The sequence below is a fragment of the Melospiza georgiana genome, chromosome 6 (genome assembly GCF_028018845.1).
Source record: "Melospiza georgiana isolate bMelGeo1 chromosome 6, bMelGeo1.pri, whole genome shotgun sequence".
NCBI lineage: Eukaryota > Metazoa > Chordata > Aves > Passeriformes > Passerellidae > Melospiza > Melospiza georgiana.
The window spans coordinates 21,244,392-21,261,699 of NC_080435.1; the positions used below are offsets into that span (position 1 = coordinate 21,244,392).

Consider the following 17,308-nt stretch of genomic DNA (forward strand, 5'->3'; position numbering starts at 1 on the left):
AGCTCAGAGCAGACACAGCAGCAGCAAAAGGTGCTTCCTTGTCAAGAGATTGCTCGGGCAGCCGATGGCCCAACCACACCTTGGGTGTTACCTGCAGACACCAGCAATGAGCACAGCTCTGGTACATTTGCTCTCAATTTATCCTGTTGAACCTGCTCCTGCCTTGCTCTGTGCAGCAGCTTCTCTGACAGAGGCACAGCTTTTCTGGCTTTTTTTGAGCTTCTGAAATTTTATCAACCTATTTTCTAAGCATTAGCAACTCACGGCAAACCTGACAGTCTTGAAGTTATCCCTGAGAGTCTTTCATGCTACTTTTACACTCCTGCCCTGCACCTTCTGTTGCAAAACAAACAAGGGGGAAAAATCCAACCCAATATTTTCCTTGCGTTTTGATTCTGGCTTGAATGCCAGGTTGGAGTGAGCATATACCTGGATGCTGGACTAGAGCCTTCCTTCACCAGCTGGATTTCCTGCTATGGAAACTCTGCAGGGCAGCTGGAGATTCCTAACTTACTCTCTTTAGGAATCATGGAAACATAGAATAAATAGATAGAATCATAGAATCAGCCCTTTGACTTCAGTGGGTCAAAGTGTCATTTCCATGGCTCAGATGTACCACTCCCCTCCCACAGTTTGGCAGGGTTTCTGCTCTCCTGAACTGAAACAGAAGTGAATCAGGAATGTGCCTGCCTGCATGACCAGGTCTCAAACCCATCAGGAGATCAGCCAGAGATGCTGGTGTGCAGGTGCTGCAAGACTGCTTCCCCCACCAGCCTGAGGGCGTGGACTCTCCTCTCATGGGGAAGTGGATCCTGCCTGTTAAAGTCCACATAACTCCAACCAGAGGCTTTGTTTGGGTGCACCCTCTCCATCTCAGAAATCCTGCCTGTGTCACATATCAGGGGATAGTGTGCAAAACCCTTTTGTGGTCTGTACCTGGACTGAGGAGCCACCCCTACTACCTAACCTTACCTCCACTCCTGCACAGGCTGCCTGGGTACATGTTATTGCCCTTCCTTTTCCAAGGACTTTTGAAAGTCCCATATCTCAGGCCAGAAGCCATGCTGAGAGCAGCAGGTACCAAAAACAGGACAAACTGCCTGGCTGTGTGAAAGTCAGAGTTACAGGTTAACCCACGGGAATGGCCACAGACAAGGCCATTTGCTTCTGCCCCAGAGGAAGACATTAATATCTTCCCAGAGAAAAGAGGTTTTAATTAGTGCTCCCTTCTGCAAAGAGCCCAGCTCTCCTCCTCTGTCTCCTCAGCTGAACACAGCTATAATTAAGAGGCAGCAGTGTCAGGAATGAGAGTAGGCTCCAGCCTATGATTTATTAAGGAATATCGTGGGTGCAAATTACCTTTCTCTCTTCTCCTCTCCCTGGTGATTTTATGAAGTGAATTTGCTGATAAAAGGATTGTCTCAGGCTCAGGCAAATGGACACCTCTGTGTTTATCTCAGCACAGACAGTGAAGTCACTGCTTTGCCTCCATAGAGTCGCCACTGAAAGCCTCAAACCTGATTTATCATGTCATAAATTGAATGGTTCAGGTTGGAAAAAAGTTCCATTTCCCTTTATGGAAAATGGACCATGCCCTGTCCCTCCCTTCCACTAGGCCAGGCTGCTCCAAGCCCTGTCCAGCCTGGCCTTGAGCACTTCCAAGGATGGGACAGCCACGGCTTCTCTGGGCAACCTGTGCCAGGGCCTCAGCACCCTCACAGGGAAAAAATTATTCCCAAAATTTAATGTAAAGCCACCCTCCTTCAGCTTAAGGCCATTCCACCTTGTCCTGTCACTCCATGCCCTTGTGTAAATGGCACAGAGGAGTTTGGAGTACCTGTAATAGTTTGTATCCACAAGTCACAATTCTGGCTGGCAGCACTGGTGGGACAAGGATTGACCCAAGAGAGTCCTGATGGTGGCAATGAGGAATGAGTGACAGACTAGGACAAGCCACTGGCATGTCCACAGCAGTGAGGTGGGTCAGGTTTGGGATCCACCTTGTATTTGCTGGTGAGGGAATCTGGAGCCACCTTCAGCTCTAGTTCCAGCAGCCAACATTTGTAAGAGATTCTCAGCTCCCAGATGATTCCCACTTCAGTCCATCCTGAGTGACAGGGTAGCTAGGTGTAAACAGTCTGGGGGAGGGTGGTGTTGACTCAGCCTGATCCCAATCACATCCCACCAGCAGCACTACTTCACTTTCTGAATCAGCTGTGGTGCCTGAACTTTGGTTTATTGCCATTTGGATGGGCTGCACTTTACCTTTGTAGGATATAGATCTGGACAAGTTGAGACTGATAAGACAGAGGAAGGGAAAAAAGAAAAAAGGAAGCAGGAAGGACTAAACTTAAATTCAAATAATGAAAGCTTTTGGGAGTCAGTGCCCCAACCAGAAACCAAAACTAAATAACCAAAAATAATAACCAGAAAATTCTTCCTGTCCCACTCCAAGGCAGTGCTGAAAGACCTCAGACCACAAATGTGGAGTGTTCCTGTTCCACCAGCCATGGAAAGTTCTGCCTTCTCCTGGGGCAAGGCTAGGTTGGAGGCTCATGAGGGCTCATTTTGTGCCACACCTGCCCATCACGACAGCCAAGGCTGTTGCAAAATCCCATCCTGTCACCTTGACGGTGCTCAGCTCCTCCATTACAGCTGAAATTGCTGCTAGAAGCTGTGGCACTGTCCAGGGAGTGGGAAAGAAGAGGTGAATAGGTGGGCTAATACCTCGACAGTGAAACCCCAAGTGTGGACTGGATGGGGGAATGTGCCCCTGGCAGTGGAGATGAGGATTTCCCACATGTGAGATGTGTTTGCCCATCTCAGCAGGACAAGGAGAACCTTTGTGGGAGATGCTGGTGAGAGGGGTTGATTTGGACCCTCCTCTGAAGGCAGGGATGGATATAAGGGCACAGAGCATCCCAGGAAGGGTCGAGCTCTGTGCCAGACAGGCTGGAGCAGCCCAGCCTCTGCCACCAGCCTCTTCCCTTGTGAGGGTTCCTGCATCCCACTGTGCCTGCAGGAACAGGCACCTCCAGGCCTCACCTGGTGCTTCCAACCAAACCAGGGCCCCAGCAGCTTGTCTGGGCACTTCAGTCCCTGTCCCAGGGCAGCTGAGCAGGCAGAGCCTGTGACTCCCCACTTCTTCCCGGGGGTTGGAAGCTTTTGTTCTGTTCCTCGGCAGATCCTCAGTGGCAGTGAGCACGCTGCAGAAACGCCCTTGGGAGCACTTGGGGAATGGGAACAAGGGCTGGGCTCTCCTGAGGAATTGCAGTTCAGGTGGATGGGAAATATCTCCAAACCGGTCCAGCTCAGCTACACACCCTTCCCTCCCTTCTTAATTGCAATTCTTCCTAATTTATCTGGATTACCAGGAAGTAAAATGCCAGGACTTTTTTGGTTACCCCCCTGGCATCGTGCATTTCAATTTTGGAGGCGGTACTGTCGCCAGCCCAGGAGAAAGGAAAACTCTCTCTGCCTTGGGAAAAGACAAACCCTCACCTATGTGCAGAGGCGGCCATGTCCATGTGGGAGCAGCTCTCCCTGGATCCCTTTTCTCTCTTAACACCTAAATATTTTAGGGATGGGTGGCAGCATATTTTTCCCTGACCCTGACATATTAAATGCACTACAAGCAGACAGATATGCTGTTCACAGCCTCCCCACTCCATGAAAATCCTTCTGCTCTGCTGCATTCCTAGCTATGGTCTTGTGGGCAGGTGGAGATCCAGAGCCAAACTGTGCTCTCAGGCCTCCTGGGCCTCCTTGGGGGGGTTGGATCTCATCTCCTGCATCTCTCAGGTGTGGTACAGTGCCTGGCACCATTTCTGATGGTGCAAGGATTCCCCTATAATGCAGTCAGATGAGCAGGGAGGGTTTCCTTCCCTTCCACCCTTCCCCTCCCCTGCAGTGGGAAACATAAACACCTCCTGGGTGGGTAGATGGGTGTTTCTGATCATCTGCAGTGCCTTGGCCAAACAGGTGGTTCAGGAGTCCATGCTGGCAGAGCCAAGTGCTGTTGGAGCTGCTGGCACTCCATGGGAGCTGCCATGCCAGGCAGACACTGAGCTGCTCTAGCAGAGTGCAGGAGGTCATCGCTGTCGCTCCAACAAGTTGTAGCAGTGGACTTTACTTGGCATTTCTGCTTGGGGGTCACTAGGCTAGGCTGGAGAATTTTCCAAGGGTGATTGTTTTATTGCCAATGACACCAAACTCGCAGGCTAAAGGCCATGCATTCCTGTCCACCCTGGAGGGAAGGGCAGCGCTGCTGACTGCACTTGTGGAAAGGAGTCATGAGCCCTGATCAGCCCCGTTCAAGGACTAAAACACTGAGTCTTCTTCAAAACCCCAAACCTGCTCTGGCCCAGGACTTCAGAGAGAGCATGGCATGGAAAGGAGAAAGCCAAGAGTATGACAGAAAGTGCTTCAAAGCAGCAGTCCCAGATCCAGCCCTCTGGGAATAATACTCCAAGAGTCCCCCACGCACTCAGGACTTATTTCATATGGATGTTTCTCAAGCCCACACAAGCCAACACATTTGTTCTCCCTGTTTCACTCCTTTCCTTTTTGCCACAAGGACTGAAACCTCCCCAGTCCTACAGTGCATTAGTGTCTCTTCTGAATCTTTCTTTTCCAGAATGATCCCGTGACCCTATGAAAAGCATTTTGTTTGCCAGCACATTCCAAGCCATCTCATCCAGCGGCAGATGCCAACAAACCTCTGGCAGGTTTGGCCCAGCAACCATGCCCCAGCAGGGTCTCCTCTCAGGATCCACTGGCTGAGTGACCATAGCAGAGCAAGCAGGACAGGGTTCCTCCTTTACAACCCTTCCCTGTCTCTTCATGCCCTTGGATGAATCCAGGCAGGCAGCCATGACAATTTGTCACAGCCTGACAAAATGGTGGCTGCTGTGACATCACCAAAGACAGCATCTGCTCTGCAGTGTCCTTCACAGAATCATCATGCTTGGAAGAGACCTTTGAGATCATCTAGTCCTACCCTTGACCCATCACTCCATCCATGGGAGTTGGGCAGATGGAGACCCAGGAGCAACAACCTGCAGGGCTATTTCAGGCTCAAGGCTGGGCTTTGTCACTCTGACTGATGGGGAGTGGTTTGCAGTCAGCAAAGGTGGGCACTGAAGGCACATTCTGTCTGCCCCAGCGATACCTGTCCTGTGGCTCAGAAGACATTTCCTCCTGGCGCTGAGCAGGATCCCTGCTGCCCTCCTCTCTCATGGTGTCTGTGTCCACCCTGACATGTGGGGTGATGGCAGAGGGGCAGAAAGCCAAGGACTCAAAGCTTGTCTTGGCAAACTGCTCCATGGCCCCGCGCGAGCAGTGCGCGCACGTCACAGCCGTTCTCCAGCGTCACTCACAGCTGCTCCCTTCCCGGGACTTCACCGACAGCCCGTTCAACAATGCTGGTGCCAAACTTTTCCTTGGGTGCCCGAAAACATCCCCTGTTCCTCTAAGCTCTATGATTACATGACAAAGCCACCCTGCCCTGATGAGTACAACAGAGTAGATCTTGCTCTAGACCACTTGGAGAGCTGAGGCACAGTTGGGACAAGACAAGCTCCTTCCCAAAGCTTCAGCTGTGGAAACCAGCAGCAGGAACAATGCAGGCCTGACCACAGTGGATCTGAGCTGTAGTGTTGTCCCAAACACCAGCTGAAGCCTTGGTTTTAAACATGGCCAACCAACGAGCTTTGCCTCTCACAGACACCTTCCCACAGTGGATCCCAAGTCCCTCTTCCCAGTCCTGTTTTAAAGGGCTCCTTGGTTCAGCACTGCTGCGTGCCCTTTCTGTCTGTGAAGGACTAATTTTCCTTCTTAATCAACCGAAAACTCACAGAGCAAAACAGAGCCAGGAATGCTGTTGCCTGTGGCATCCGCAAGCAAAACCGTGCATGGGTCCCTGTTGTATCAGCTGGGGGTTGAGCCTCTGTCTGTCACTTCTTTACTCAGAAAAAGTCCTTTTTGGGGTACATGCCAGCCAAGTTCAGGCACTCCTGGATGAGCAACTACCAATGGATCTGATCCCTGCTTTTGGAGCAGCCTGGCAACACAAGTGTTAACTCCCTGTTGCCCTAATTACAGCAGGGCAATCAACGAATTTTACTACTGTGCTGGGTCACAGTTATTTCCAGTATTTGAAAATAATGTCAGTCACATCATTTGTCCCTGAGCCTTGTCCTCAGTGGAGTTTGCACCAGCATTTTCCAGGAAAATAAGAAAAGGGATGGGAATGCTGTGACTCGTTAACGTAGATGAAATCTCCTCAGGAGGCAGAGCTGTCACGAGAGGGAACAGGGCAGCTCCGAGCTTCCCTCAGTGCTGAAATCGGGTGGCAAATCCTACCAAGATGAGGGGTAAGGAGAGCTGGCCGACCAAAACCAGCAGCTCTTTGAGGGGCCCGGTGGGGAACGGCCTGAAATTCTACACATTTCCCCAAAAGAGGAAACCCCGAGGTTTGCAAACAAACAGCTGCTCAAAACTACGTCTCTAGACTTCATTAGGAACAGAAAAAATGCCTCGTTCTGTGCCAAATGGACATTTTGCTGCCAAGAAAGTGCCACCTACTGGATGTCACCCGGTGGGGAATCACCAGGACGGGAAAAAAAACCTCAGAAAACACAATGCTGGGAAAAGTACATTTTTTCATATTTTTTAACTAAAACAACAGAAAACTACACTGATAGTTCTCCCGGCCACAACCCCTCTCCAGCCATTCTCCCTCCACAGCAGAATCAGACAGACTTTTGAAGTGGATAAAAGCTGGGGAGGGGGATGAAGTTTTAGGATTTGCAAAGAGGGACTCACCGGTGCTGAGAAGCCGCTCTCGTCTCCCGCAGTTCGCTCAGCTCCCGTGAGTTCTCTCCCAGTTTCCCGTGCCTTCCTAGTTAAATCCTGCTGCCATTCTCCAGCAGTCAAGCTCCGTGTCCTGCCTGCACAGGCTGTGAGCCCGATGCCCCGAAGGCTGAAGGAGAGTGAGTGGGAGGCAGAGCCCACCCGGCACCCCGGCCTGGGGGTCCCCTTGCCGTGGCTCCCCGCTGCCCTTTCCTGCCGGTGCCGCTCGCTGCGGGTGTCTGAGAGCAGGTGACAGAGGTTCCTTGGCAGAGGAGAGAGGAGGGGAGGGATGTGGAGGCAGCGAGAGGTGGAGCTGGGACCCGGAGCAACAGGTTACTGTATAACCAGGAGCCGGTGGCCCCGGGAGCGCCGGGGGCTGCTGCAGCCTTCGCCCACTCCCCAGGCAAGGCGACCAAGGGCCCAGGAGGGACGTGTTAAACTTCGGGTTTCTTGCTCCCGAGAACATTTTGTACCCAATGGGAAGGGTGAAGGTGGCGAGGGGAGGTGAAGGAGTGCTTGGAGCTCAGTTTCCATCGCCAGTGAGGGAGGGGACGTGCTGCCCGACCGCCTCATGGGGGGAACAAGGCACCTTTTGTGCAGCCCAGGGCTCTCCTCAGCGCTGGCTCGCCGCTTGTTTTCCTCCAGCATCGCCCCTGCCTGCTCTCCGTCCCGACGTCTGCGGCAAGGAAAGGTGTTGGGAGACGGAGGGAAAAGGCAAAGCGTCCTTTCTCTCACACTCCCCAAAGCAATCAGGAGCAGAGTCCCCTTTGGGATACCCCCTCTGTGGCACTGCACTCCTTGGGGTTATGCGGCCATAAAACCCTTCGTTTTGCCCCAGCTCCTCCATGAAAGACAGTAAGTTTAGATGGGGTACTTGGAATAAATTCTTCCCTGTGGGGATGCTGAGGCTCTGGCACAGAGAAGCTGTGGCTGCCCCATCCCTGGAATTGTTCAAAGTCAGGGCTTGGAACAACCTGGGATAGAGGAAGGTGTGCTTGGCAGGGGAGGTACCAGCTGGGTCATACCGATGGCAGGGTGGGATCATTCTGGTTAGCCATTCTTCTTCCAAAACTGAGGCTTTTGAGAGTGTTTTTATGGAAGTGCAGGTGTCCCCCACCATGCCCACGCTGAGTGTTGAATCACTGCCATGTCCATGTGAAGTGCGACCCCGTGTTGCTGGCCCTGGGAGGAAACAGCTGTAAGTGCGACACTAGGGAAAGAAACAAGGAAAAGCTTCCCCCTCAGGACAGCGGTCTGGGAGAAGCCCAAACTCCTTAGCTTGACATTTGCTGAGTTCCCCGCTGCCGTGGGTTTCTTTGAGGGGCTTCTGCCCAGCGCAGGGCCTGGCCCGGGTCCAGGCGCCGCACGCCCGGAGGAGCCGCCCCGGTGAGTTCCTGTGGGAGGAATGCGGCCGGGTGAGCCGGGCGGGCAGGGGGAGAGCAGCTCCCTGCTGACAGCCGGCATTTCTGCAGCTCGGCTTTGACAGCGCCACGACCTCTCCTGCTGCGGGAGAACACGAACCGATACTCGCTGTGACACTCCCACCCAGCGCCCCGTCATCCTCCTCGCCAGGATCCCCGGGGACAGATTGTGAAAATACGTCCAGCCCCAGGAAAGGCAGGATTTAGGGAAGGGATATCAGTCCAACACAAGAGAAATGCAGTGGGAATGTCAGCTGTGCTGGAGGCTTCTGAGCCTCAGCAGCCAGAAGGTTTTGTGCAGGAGATCCCTACTCCCTGAAATGCATCACTGGGGTATTTCAGCAGGACTGCTGGGCTGGGCTGACTTTCCTGGGATGCAAACAGGGAGTTGACACGATGGTGTTTTAAGGCACTGCTTCCTATCCAGCTCCACATTCACAATGAGGACAGGGCTACTGTGAGCTACTGTGCCCCACAGCAAATCTCTTAACTGCTCTGCAGAGGCAGCAACTTTTCCTCTGGGCAGGGAAGAAAACCACAGCAGAGCTTATTACACCTTCCCAGCTGTCCCACCTGACAGCTGGTGCCGGTGGGGGTGGGCCAGAGGCAACTGCAGAATCATGGAATGGTTTGGCAGGAGGGAATCACCCTGTGGTATGGTGGTGGTTCCTGGCATGGCTCCCAGGTGTGGAATCAATTGAGTGTGTGTCCTCGACCTCCCTCCTTCACTGGAGCACCAGGCCACTGCAGAGGGACATCATAAAGTCATGGACCCATAACACCCTATCTCCAGAGGGACATCATAAAGTCATGGACCCATAACACCCTATCTCCCAGTATCTCCAATTTGGAAATCCCGGGAGGCTGACTTGCCTCTCGGGATCAGCCTTTTAAATCAGGTTGGCGGCAGACACCCCTGTGATGGCTTGAGAACAAAGACTTGTCGAGTAAACACCACCCAAACCCAGCTCCTCAAAATATGTGTTCCTCTAAATTTTTAATGCTGTTTGCATCCAACTTGCTTGTCCTGTTTCAGAAGGGCTGGGCCTCGTAATTAAAAGCTCCAGCGATTGTATGTCTGGCAAATGTCATCAATGGCTTCACTATGTGTGCCCTGCTTCTCCAAGCACTGGGAACAGTTTGTAAAGGAGCTGCTGGTTAGGGAAACTTCCTGAAGCTGATTCATTTTGGGTCTTTGTACCACCTCGGCATCAAGATATGCCACCATGAAATAAGGGACACCAATACAATGACAATTCCCATTGAAAGCCTGGAAATACTTGGGATGGAGTTCCCAAGATGAAGCTTCCAGGCTTCATCTTTCATCATAGAGCACAGGGCTGTCAGCAGCAGCAGCACCCCACAAGAGTTCATGGACAATTTTATCTGGAATTGGAAAACTGCAACCAGAGCTGTCCTGCCCTTGTGAGAATGCAAGTCCAGGTTGGTGCCAGTTGAGCCCAGCAGGCACTGACAGCCAGTCAGGGCTCTGAGCAGTTGCAGCCATCAGGCCCTGCCCTGAAACGAGCCAAAAAATTAATGTTTGTTGTCCTATGTGCATATTTACCCCATGCCTCACTATCACTAAGTACTGGCACTCTCTGCTGATCCTTGTTTTTCACCCGGGCAATGGGAAGGGAGCAAAGGGTTCACCATGTTTTATAATTCATATTTTGTGTTTATTTTGTTTGTGGTGATCACTCAAGAAGGTAAAGCACAGGAGCTGTGACTCAACATTAACCTGTGTGACCCTGTTTGCTGTATCACCTGCATTCAGGTAAAAATTCCACTTTGCAATATTCCTTTTAGAACCTGTCAGTTGTTCTGTGGACAGACCTTTGTGTAAGGCAGGTGCAAACACCAGGAAAAGTTTGTGCTTTTTTTTGTGCCCATCCAGGAAGAGTTTTGCTTGTGTGCTTTGATCGTTTATGGGGCAGGGACAGCTCGGTATGTTGGTCACTCCTTGGAACAAGCATGTGATGGCACATTCCATCATGCCAAGCAAATCTGGGATGACAAATAGGTGGGGGCTCCATTCAGGCAGATAAAGCCCATAAACATTTGGTTGTTCCATTTCCTGGGTGCTCCTTAGCCCCAGTTCTGCTGTGATGTTTCTGTGGGAGCAGCAAGGGCTGCCTGTGCCCTGGCTTAGCAGGACCTGTCCAAGGGGATTTGTGCCAGTGGGGACTCTGACTGTGACTGCCAGCTGGTGGAATGTGAACAGAACTTGCTGTTACCTGGCCTGGGAGTAGAAAGGTTAGGGTTAGATGGGACTTCAAACCTCATCTCCTCCTATCCCCCTGCCAAGGGCAGGGACACCTTCCACTAAATCACATTGCTGCAAGTCCCATTCAGCCTGGCCTTGGACACTTCAAGGGATCCAGGGGCAGCCACAGCTTCTCTGGGCAACCTGTGCCAGGGCCTCAGCACCCTCTGAGTCACAAATTTCTTGCTGGTATCTCATCAAAACCAATCCTCTTTTGGCTTGACACCACTCCCCCTTGTCCTGTCACTACATGCTCTTGTGAAAGGTCCCTCTCTTTCTTGTAAGCCCCCTCTAGGCACCAGAATCCTTAAGGTTGGAAAAGCCCTCTGTGATGATCAAGTCCAAGCACTGAATGACTGAGGGATGAAATTGGGCCCTTCCACAGAAGTTGTGTGTCTTTGTGCCTTTCCACCCCAACCAGAAAGCAAAGAGCAGTGTGGCTGAGGTGCCACAGGCCTGCACCCCACAATTTTCAGCCCCTGGTGACTGCAAATTAGCTCAGACCTTCCCAGGGCAGGAGAAGGGGCTACACACAGCAGCAGGATCAGGATCAGAAGAGGCTTCCACACACATCCAGGCTTGCCCAAGTCTTCCTTTGGATGACTTAGCTGGAGCCCAAGATCTGAACAAGATTGCTCTGCATTTCAAACACTCCTTAGATCTAAACCATTATTTATTTGAATGAATAAATAAATACAAAAATAGGAAATTCTGAATATAAAAGAGGCTTCTTCAAAAACCCAGGAACTCCCAAAGCTTTCCATTAACACATATTTTTGAGACAGTAAAAAAACTCTGCACTCGAACCCGTCAGAAGTTAAGACAGACTTAAATATAGTAATTTTTGCAAAATAGTAGAAATAAGCACATTTAACACTGAATAGGAATAAAACTGCCAACATTCTGTTGGACTTTCAAACAGAAGGGAGAATGAATGGTGAATGGTTTTGTTCATTTTAAATCCATCCTGTCTAACCAAACATCCCCTCACGTAGTAAGAACTGGCTGCCAAACCTTGTGGCTTGGCTCTCCAGGTATGCACAAAACCCAGTTCCACTCTCCCCCGCTGGGATACATCAGGTTCTGCCCTACTAAAGTCAGGGAAATTACCACTGAGGTCTGGAAACACAAATGAGAGCAGCAGAGCAGCTGTGCCCTCAAACACGGACGTGTGCGTGGCAAGGCACAAGTGAGCCCTGGCCTGATTCATTTCTGTGTCACTTGGGCTGCATGTTGCTCCTGTGCCATGAAAACTGCCACCATGCCAGCAGCATTGCCTCCTGTCCTGTGCTGGAAATGGACATTTAGTACTGACCCCTGCTGAATGCCAGAGTGTTAAGCATTTTGTGATTCACCCCTTGCCTTTGCCCATAAATAAGCCAGTGGTGGACAGCATCACAGAGCTCCTGGGCGGGACATCTATGTCCCCAAAACTTCTCATTTAACCAGAGAGAAGCTTTCCAGGGTTTTTCTATCCAAAGGAATTCAGCAGTGGACATGAAGCCCCGCTCTCTCAGAGAAGGAATGTGTGGCAGGGTGTGGGAAGGGCCGGGCTCAGCTGACAAAGGCAGCGATGGCCGTGACCTTGAGCCCCGACTCGAGCGCGTAGGCCGCGAGCAGCACGGCGTTGAGGAGCACATCTGCCCACAGCACGTAGCTCTGCCACAGCAGCAGGTACACACACAGCAGCACGCTGCCCACCGTGAGCCCCAGGCTCAGCCCCAGCGGCCCCTCTGCTTCCGTCAGGTTACCCTTGAAACCTGCAAGGAAACAGAAACCAAAAGTCCAATTTGTTCTGACAATAGCTCAAGTTGTAACTTGAGAATATTCCTGCTCAAAAAAGGCCCCGGTTCTGACTTTGCTCTTACTGAATCCTAAAAAAGCTCAAAATATATTGAAATACCAGCCTGAATCAAAGCTCTGCCAGGAATCAAACAACAAGCCCAACACCAATGGACAATCCATTTCAAAACAGGAAAACTAACCAAAGTTAATCTAAATAAGTTTGTCAGTCGATAATCACAGCCAGGGAATCTCTTCTTACCACAGAGAATCAGTTCTGAAGCTGCATCCTTCTGAGCACTCAGCTTCAGCCATCAAACTCTTCCTGAGCCCTCCAGCCCTGCACTCAATGTGGCGACCTCAGTGCACTCCTGGAGTCCAGTCCTCATTTTCAAGTCTTATTTCCTTCTAATCTATTCCTGTTCCAGATGGCTGACATTGTGAAGAAGCTGTCCTTCTCTCTTCTATGCAGCTTATTTCCAAGCTCAGTTCAGTAGATTTTGGTGTTTCACTACATTAGAGTTGAAACCCACCTCTTTATTCATGGATCAGGCTCCATAAATACACAGAGAGATTTAAAGCAGTGGAATAAATCCAGCTCTAAAGCCACTCAGATTGATTCAAGGGCCCCACCCTGCATAAATGCCTTTGGAATATTAAGCAGATTTTAATAGTGATTTGGGTTTTTTAAAAATTGGACTTGAAGAAGTTTTAGCAAGCTTTGGACAACATCAGGAGGCCCTTCCCACCCTTCTGTCTTAGTGAAAGGAAGGTGTTGGTGCTTGCAGGTGTCCTCAGGAGAGGAAGGAAAGGTGCAGGGGTCTCCAAATATCTGCTCAACTGACAGCCTCCATTTCCAAATGATTCATGTTACAGATTACAATCCAGTTGCACTGATAACATGACCTACCCAAGTACAACCGAGGCACTTCCAGAATGGCCATAAGGAAAAGCACGGCAAGATCAGGAGCCAAAAAATCATCTGGATAACTGAAAACCTGACCTGGAGAATAAACCAGAGTAAATAAAGCAGGAAGACACAGCAGGACAAAACCCAGCTGTGCATCAGCACAGCCTGCTCTGGGGACATTACCTGCAACTTACTTTTGTAAATAATCATTGCAAGAGTTGCCAAGAAGTAGAAGATGTAATAAACCCCATTTACATAAAGCAGGATGTGTAAGGGAAGCGATGACAGCTGAGAACTGTTGTTAAGGGTTTCTCATAGCAATGAGGTGGGGTCTCTTCCATAAAAACACCATTTCCCAGTAACCCCAAAATACACTGCACTCCCTCTTTATACTGAATGGTCCAGCTATGCCTGACTGTGGGGAGGGTTCAGGAAGGAACTTGAGGCTGTGAACACCACGGCCTGGGATAAAAGCCTGCTGTTTCAGGCTTGGCTTTAGTTCCCTTTTTAAGGAATTTTATTTGGACTGCAATGGGGCATCCGTTAGCCTGAGGAAGCAGGGGGGATGCATGTGTACACTGCCCCAGACTACTTCTACACTTCTCAGTCAGCCTTGAGGAAGTTGACAGAGAGTTGGCAATCTCCATCAAACTTGTGTTTGGAGAAGAGGTGGCTCTGTGCAGCAGCCAGGCCTTGCTCCTGCCCACAGCATGGAAATGCTTTGCTCCATACCTGTCTGAGCTCAGCTTTGAGATGCAAATTCCTAAGAAACAGCCTTAATTCACTCCCCTCTCTCCCCCAGCCTTCTTCAAATCCTACAAATATCTCCAAGCAGGGATTTCATCCTAGGCATCTTTTACAGGAACTGCCCATCCCGCTTCTAAACCCACCCACGCGCCGTGGATGGATTCCAGTTCCCAGAGCAGCTCATTTTATTAACACAGAACCAGGTTTTGGGGTTTTTCCAGTTGAAGGAAGGTGGAGCAAAAAATTACTAGATAGGTTCTAAGCATGGAAATCTCCAGAGCCAAGGGTGTCTCCTCCTTGGAGGTTACTTGTATCTTGGCAGGAGTAAAGGTGGGGTAACTTACTGTAAGAGAGGAGGAAGTTACTACTGAGGGCTGCTTTTACTACCCCTTGTCAGCTGTGTCAGCTGCCTGTGAGCTGTGATGAAGGGGGTGTGTCCACCAGTCCATAAATGCAATTTTTAACCTCCTTTCTGAAGAAAATGGGTTAAATCATGACTGCAGGGGGGGCTAAAGAAGTTTCTGCAGGAGCAGGAGCCCCTGAGGAGCAAATCCCAGCTAAACCTGCACCAAACATCTTCCACTGGAAGCGACGTGGTCCCAGTTGTGCTTCCTGTGGATGACACTGACAGAAAATTCAGGAGCACAGACCCAGCAGTGTGCAGTTACTGGACAGAAGACAGGAATCCACTTGAGGCAATCTTCTCCAGGAGTCTTGCATGGAGGGAGCAGTGGTACAGAAAGGATACAATCTCTGAAGTTCTTCCTTTCCATGGAGAAGGAGAAAACAAAGAGAAGAAAATATGTCTAAATCCAGAAACATTCTAACAATGGTATCTAAATTCTGAGAGGAATCTCTTTTTTCATCTCCCAGGAACAGTTATTTTGTAGACTTCAGGTTCCAAAAATAACCTTTTCAAGTAGATGAAGTCTCAAATAATTTGGGGAAAATCCCTACTGGGAAAAGCCACTTTCATTGAGGAACTTTAGGCTCTTTCAAAGCCTGAAGGAGTGCACAGACATTATCCAGAACTTGTTCATCCTGTCCTGTCCTAGCAGATGACACTTCATCCCCTCTAACTATGCAGGAAGGAGGTGAACATGGGATCCATTTGCTTGTAAATTGTGAGAAAGTTTGTGGAGAACACAGGGCTCCCGGGTTCCTCTAAATACCATCCCTCCAAATGTCATCTCTCCAAACCAGTTCCCTTCACAAAGTCATTCCACATCCAACCTCAGTGTGTTCTGACAGCCCACAGAAATCAAAGCAAGTATTCCCAACCAACACATTTCACTTTTATCCTTATTATTTTCTGCAAAAATCACATAAAATTCCCATGCAACAGGATGGCACCAACCTACTAAAGCACATCTTGAGTTCCTCATTAATATTCTCAGCCTCTCAGACACATGAGGAATTGCACAGTTGGGATTTCTGTTCCAGGGAGAGTAAAACCTGTGAAAGGCCATTTCATCTGTCTCCCCAGGGATAGCTCATCATTGTCACACCGCCATTCTCATCCCTGTGTTCCTGAGCTCAACATCCTCTTCACCTCAGAATTTTATGCATTTAGACCCAAATTAATTCTCCCTAACTCCAGGCAGCTAATTAAGGTGTCCAGTTTGGGAACACAGTGGGAACAGGCACATTATTTTAGGTGATTCATGTGTCCATGATCTGAAATGTCTCCTGGACCTGATCCTCTCCTCTCAGCTCTCTGTACAGGGACCGGGGGCTCCAGCACTCATCCTGTCCCTTGGGAGTGACAGGACAAGGGGGAATTGCTTTGATACTGGGAAGAAATCCTTCCCAGGAGGGTGCTGAGGCCCTGGCACAGGGTGCCCAGGGAAGCTGTGGCTGCCCCATCCCTGGCAGTGTCCAGGGCCAGGCTGGATGGGGCTAGGAGCAGCCTGGGATAGTGAAAGATGGATGAGTTTCAAGGTCTCTTCCAACCTAAACCATTCCAGGATTCCATGATTCCATGTTCATTCAATATTCAAAACTGCAGCTACACCACTGATGCTGAATTGTATGATAGTCAAAGCCATGGAATTCCCACAGGGAACTCCGAGTGAATTCCCTCAGGGCAGTTCCCCATCTTTATAAGTGAACTCTTCTTTCCTAAATCCTTTCCCGGAGAGGGCAGTGAGCCTCCTGCAGCTGCTCCAGGCGGGGATGGCAGCCGCAGTTGCTGAGGATGTGCTGCCTCCCTCCGAGCGAGCAGGACATTTCACAGGGATAAACCCCCGAACTCCCGAGCACACAGAGCCAAGAGGGATCATTAAACAGCCTGAATGTATCATTTCAGTGCTTTACCCACTAAAATCTTGGTTATCTACCCAGCCTGGTGCTGATTTTGGAGTGAGTGACACTGAGAATGGGGATTTGAGGTGGAACATGGCCCATTTTCAAACAGAAAGGTTTCATTTTTAACATAAAACTTTATTAAAGGCAGAGATGTGGTTAGCATCGCCCAGAGTACCTCATTGCACAGTCCTGGGATTAGGATTTTTTTTTTATGAATTCAGCACAAATTTTCTCAGCCACCTTTATCTACTCCAACCAAAAATTTACATTTTTGGGAGTAAACTCTGACCTCGGCGAAAGACTTGGAAACTAATGATTTTGACCACATTAAGGATGAAATTTTTCCCCTCTGAATCCCAGCAGTTCCTAAACTGAAGCAAAGATCTGGATTTTCACGAGGCGTCTCTCGGCCTCAGGAAAGCGTCTTTCCCGGGGTCAAATGCTCCTCAGCCCGCACATGCGCCAAGCCCCGGCTCGCGGCGCCACCGGGATCTCCCCAGCGTGCCGGGATTGTCGCGATATGCCAACGGGGCTGGGCTCGACCTCGGCCCCGCCTCGCTCTAGTCGTGTCCCCCCGCGAGAGATCACCTCTAGCTCGGTGGGAGACAGCCCCCCGCGGTGCCCCGGAAAGGGCTGTCGTGTCGCTGTCGTGTTGCTATCGCGACACAGCTCACCTCGGCTCGGCACTGCCATCTTGACGTCCCCACCCCGCCCGCCGGTCCTCCGCCGTCCCGGCAGCCCCCGCGCGGCCACTCGCCCCGCCCACCCGCCTTCGGGCGCGATCGGAGCGTTCGGCCCGGTTCGGTCGCTTTCGGGCGGATTCGGGCGCTGCCCGTTCGGGCGTCTCCGTTCGGGCCGGCGAGCGGAGCTCGGGCGCGATCGGAGAGGACTCGGCACACATCGGCGCTTCTCGCTACCGCCTTCGGCTGAGATCGGACACCGCTCGAGCGCGCTCGGGACTCTTCGCCTCGCCGGGCCGCACCGCTCGGGGACTCGGCCGCGTTCGGGCGGGCTCGGGTCTCA

The 17,308-nt window shown here is 50.9% G+C and overlaps 2 protein-coding genes across 2 annotated transcripts in view; both read right to left on the minus strand.

The window, feature by feature from the left end:
* EPS8L2 (EPS8 like 2) overlaps positions 1–7,182 on the minus strand; it is a 47,147-nt gene extending 39,965 nt beyond the window's left edge. Inside the window, exon 1 of the mRNA XM_058026127.1 lies at positions 6,826–7,182. The gene's annotated coding sequence lies outside the window, so the exon portion shown is untranslated. The remainder of the gene's footprint in view (positions 1–6,825) is intronic.
* Positions 7,183–11,219: 4,037 nt separating this feature from the next.
* Positions 11,220–14,958, minus strand: TMEM80 (transmembrane protein 80). The gene is made up of 4 exons (XM_058026300.1): positions 14,727–14,958; positions 13,426–13,519; positions 13,232–13,324; positions 11,220–12,299 (listed from the first exon to the last, which is right to left on the minus strand). Exons 2-4 carry the CDS (start codon positions 13,439–13,441, stop codon positions 12,094–12,096), a joined length of 315 nt encoding a protein of 104 aa, XP_057882283.1. The 5' UTR covers positions 13,442–13,519; positions 14,727–14,958; the 3' UTR covers positions 11,220–12,093.
* Positions 14,959–17,308: the final 2,350 nt, after the last annotated feature.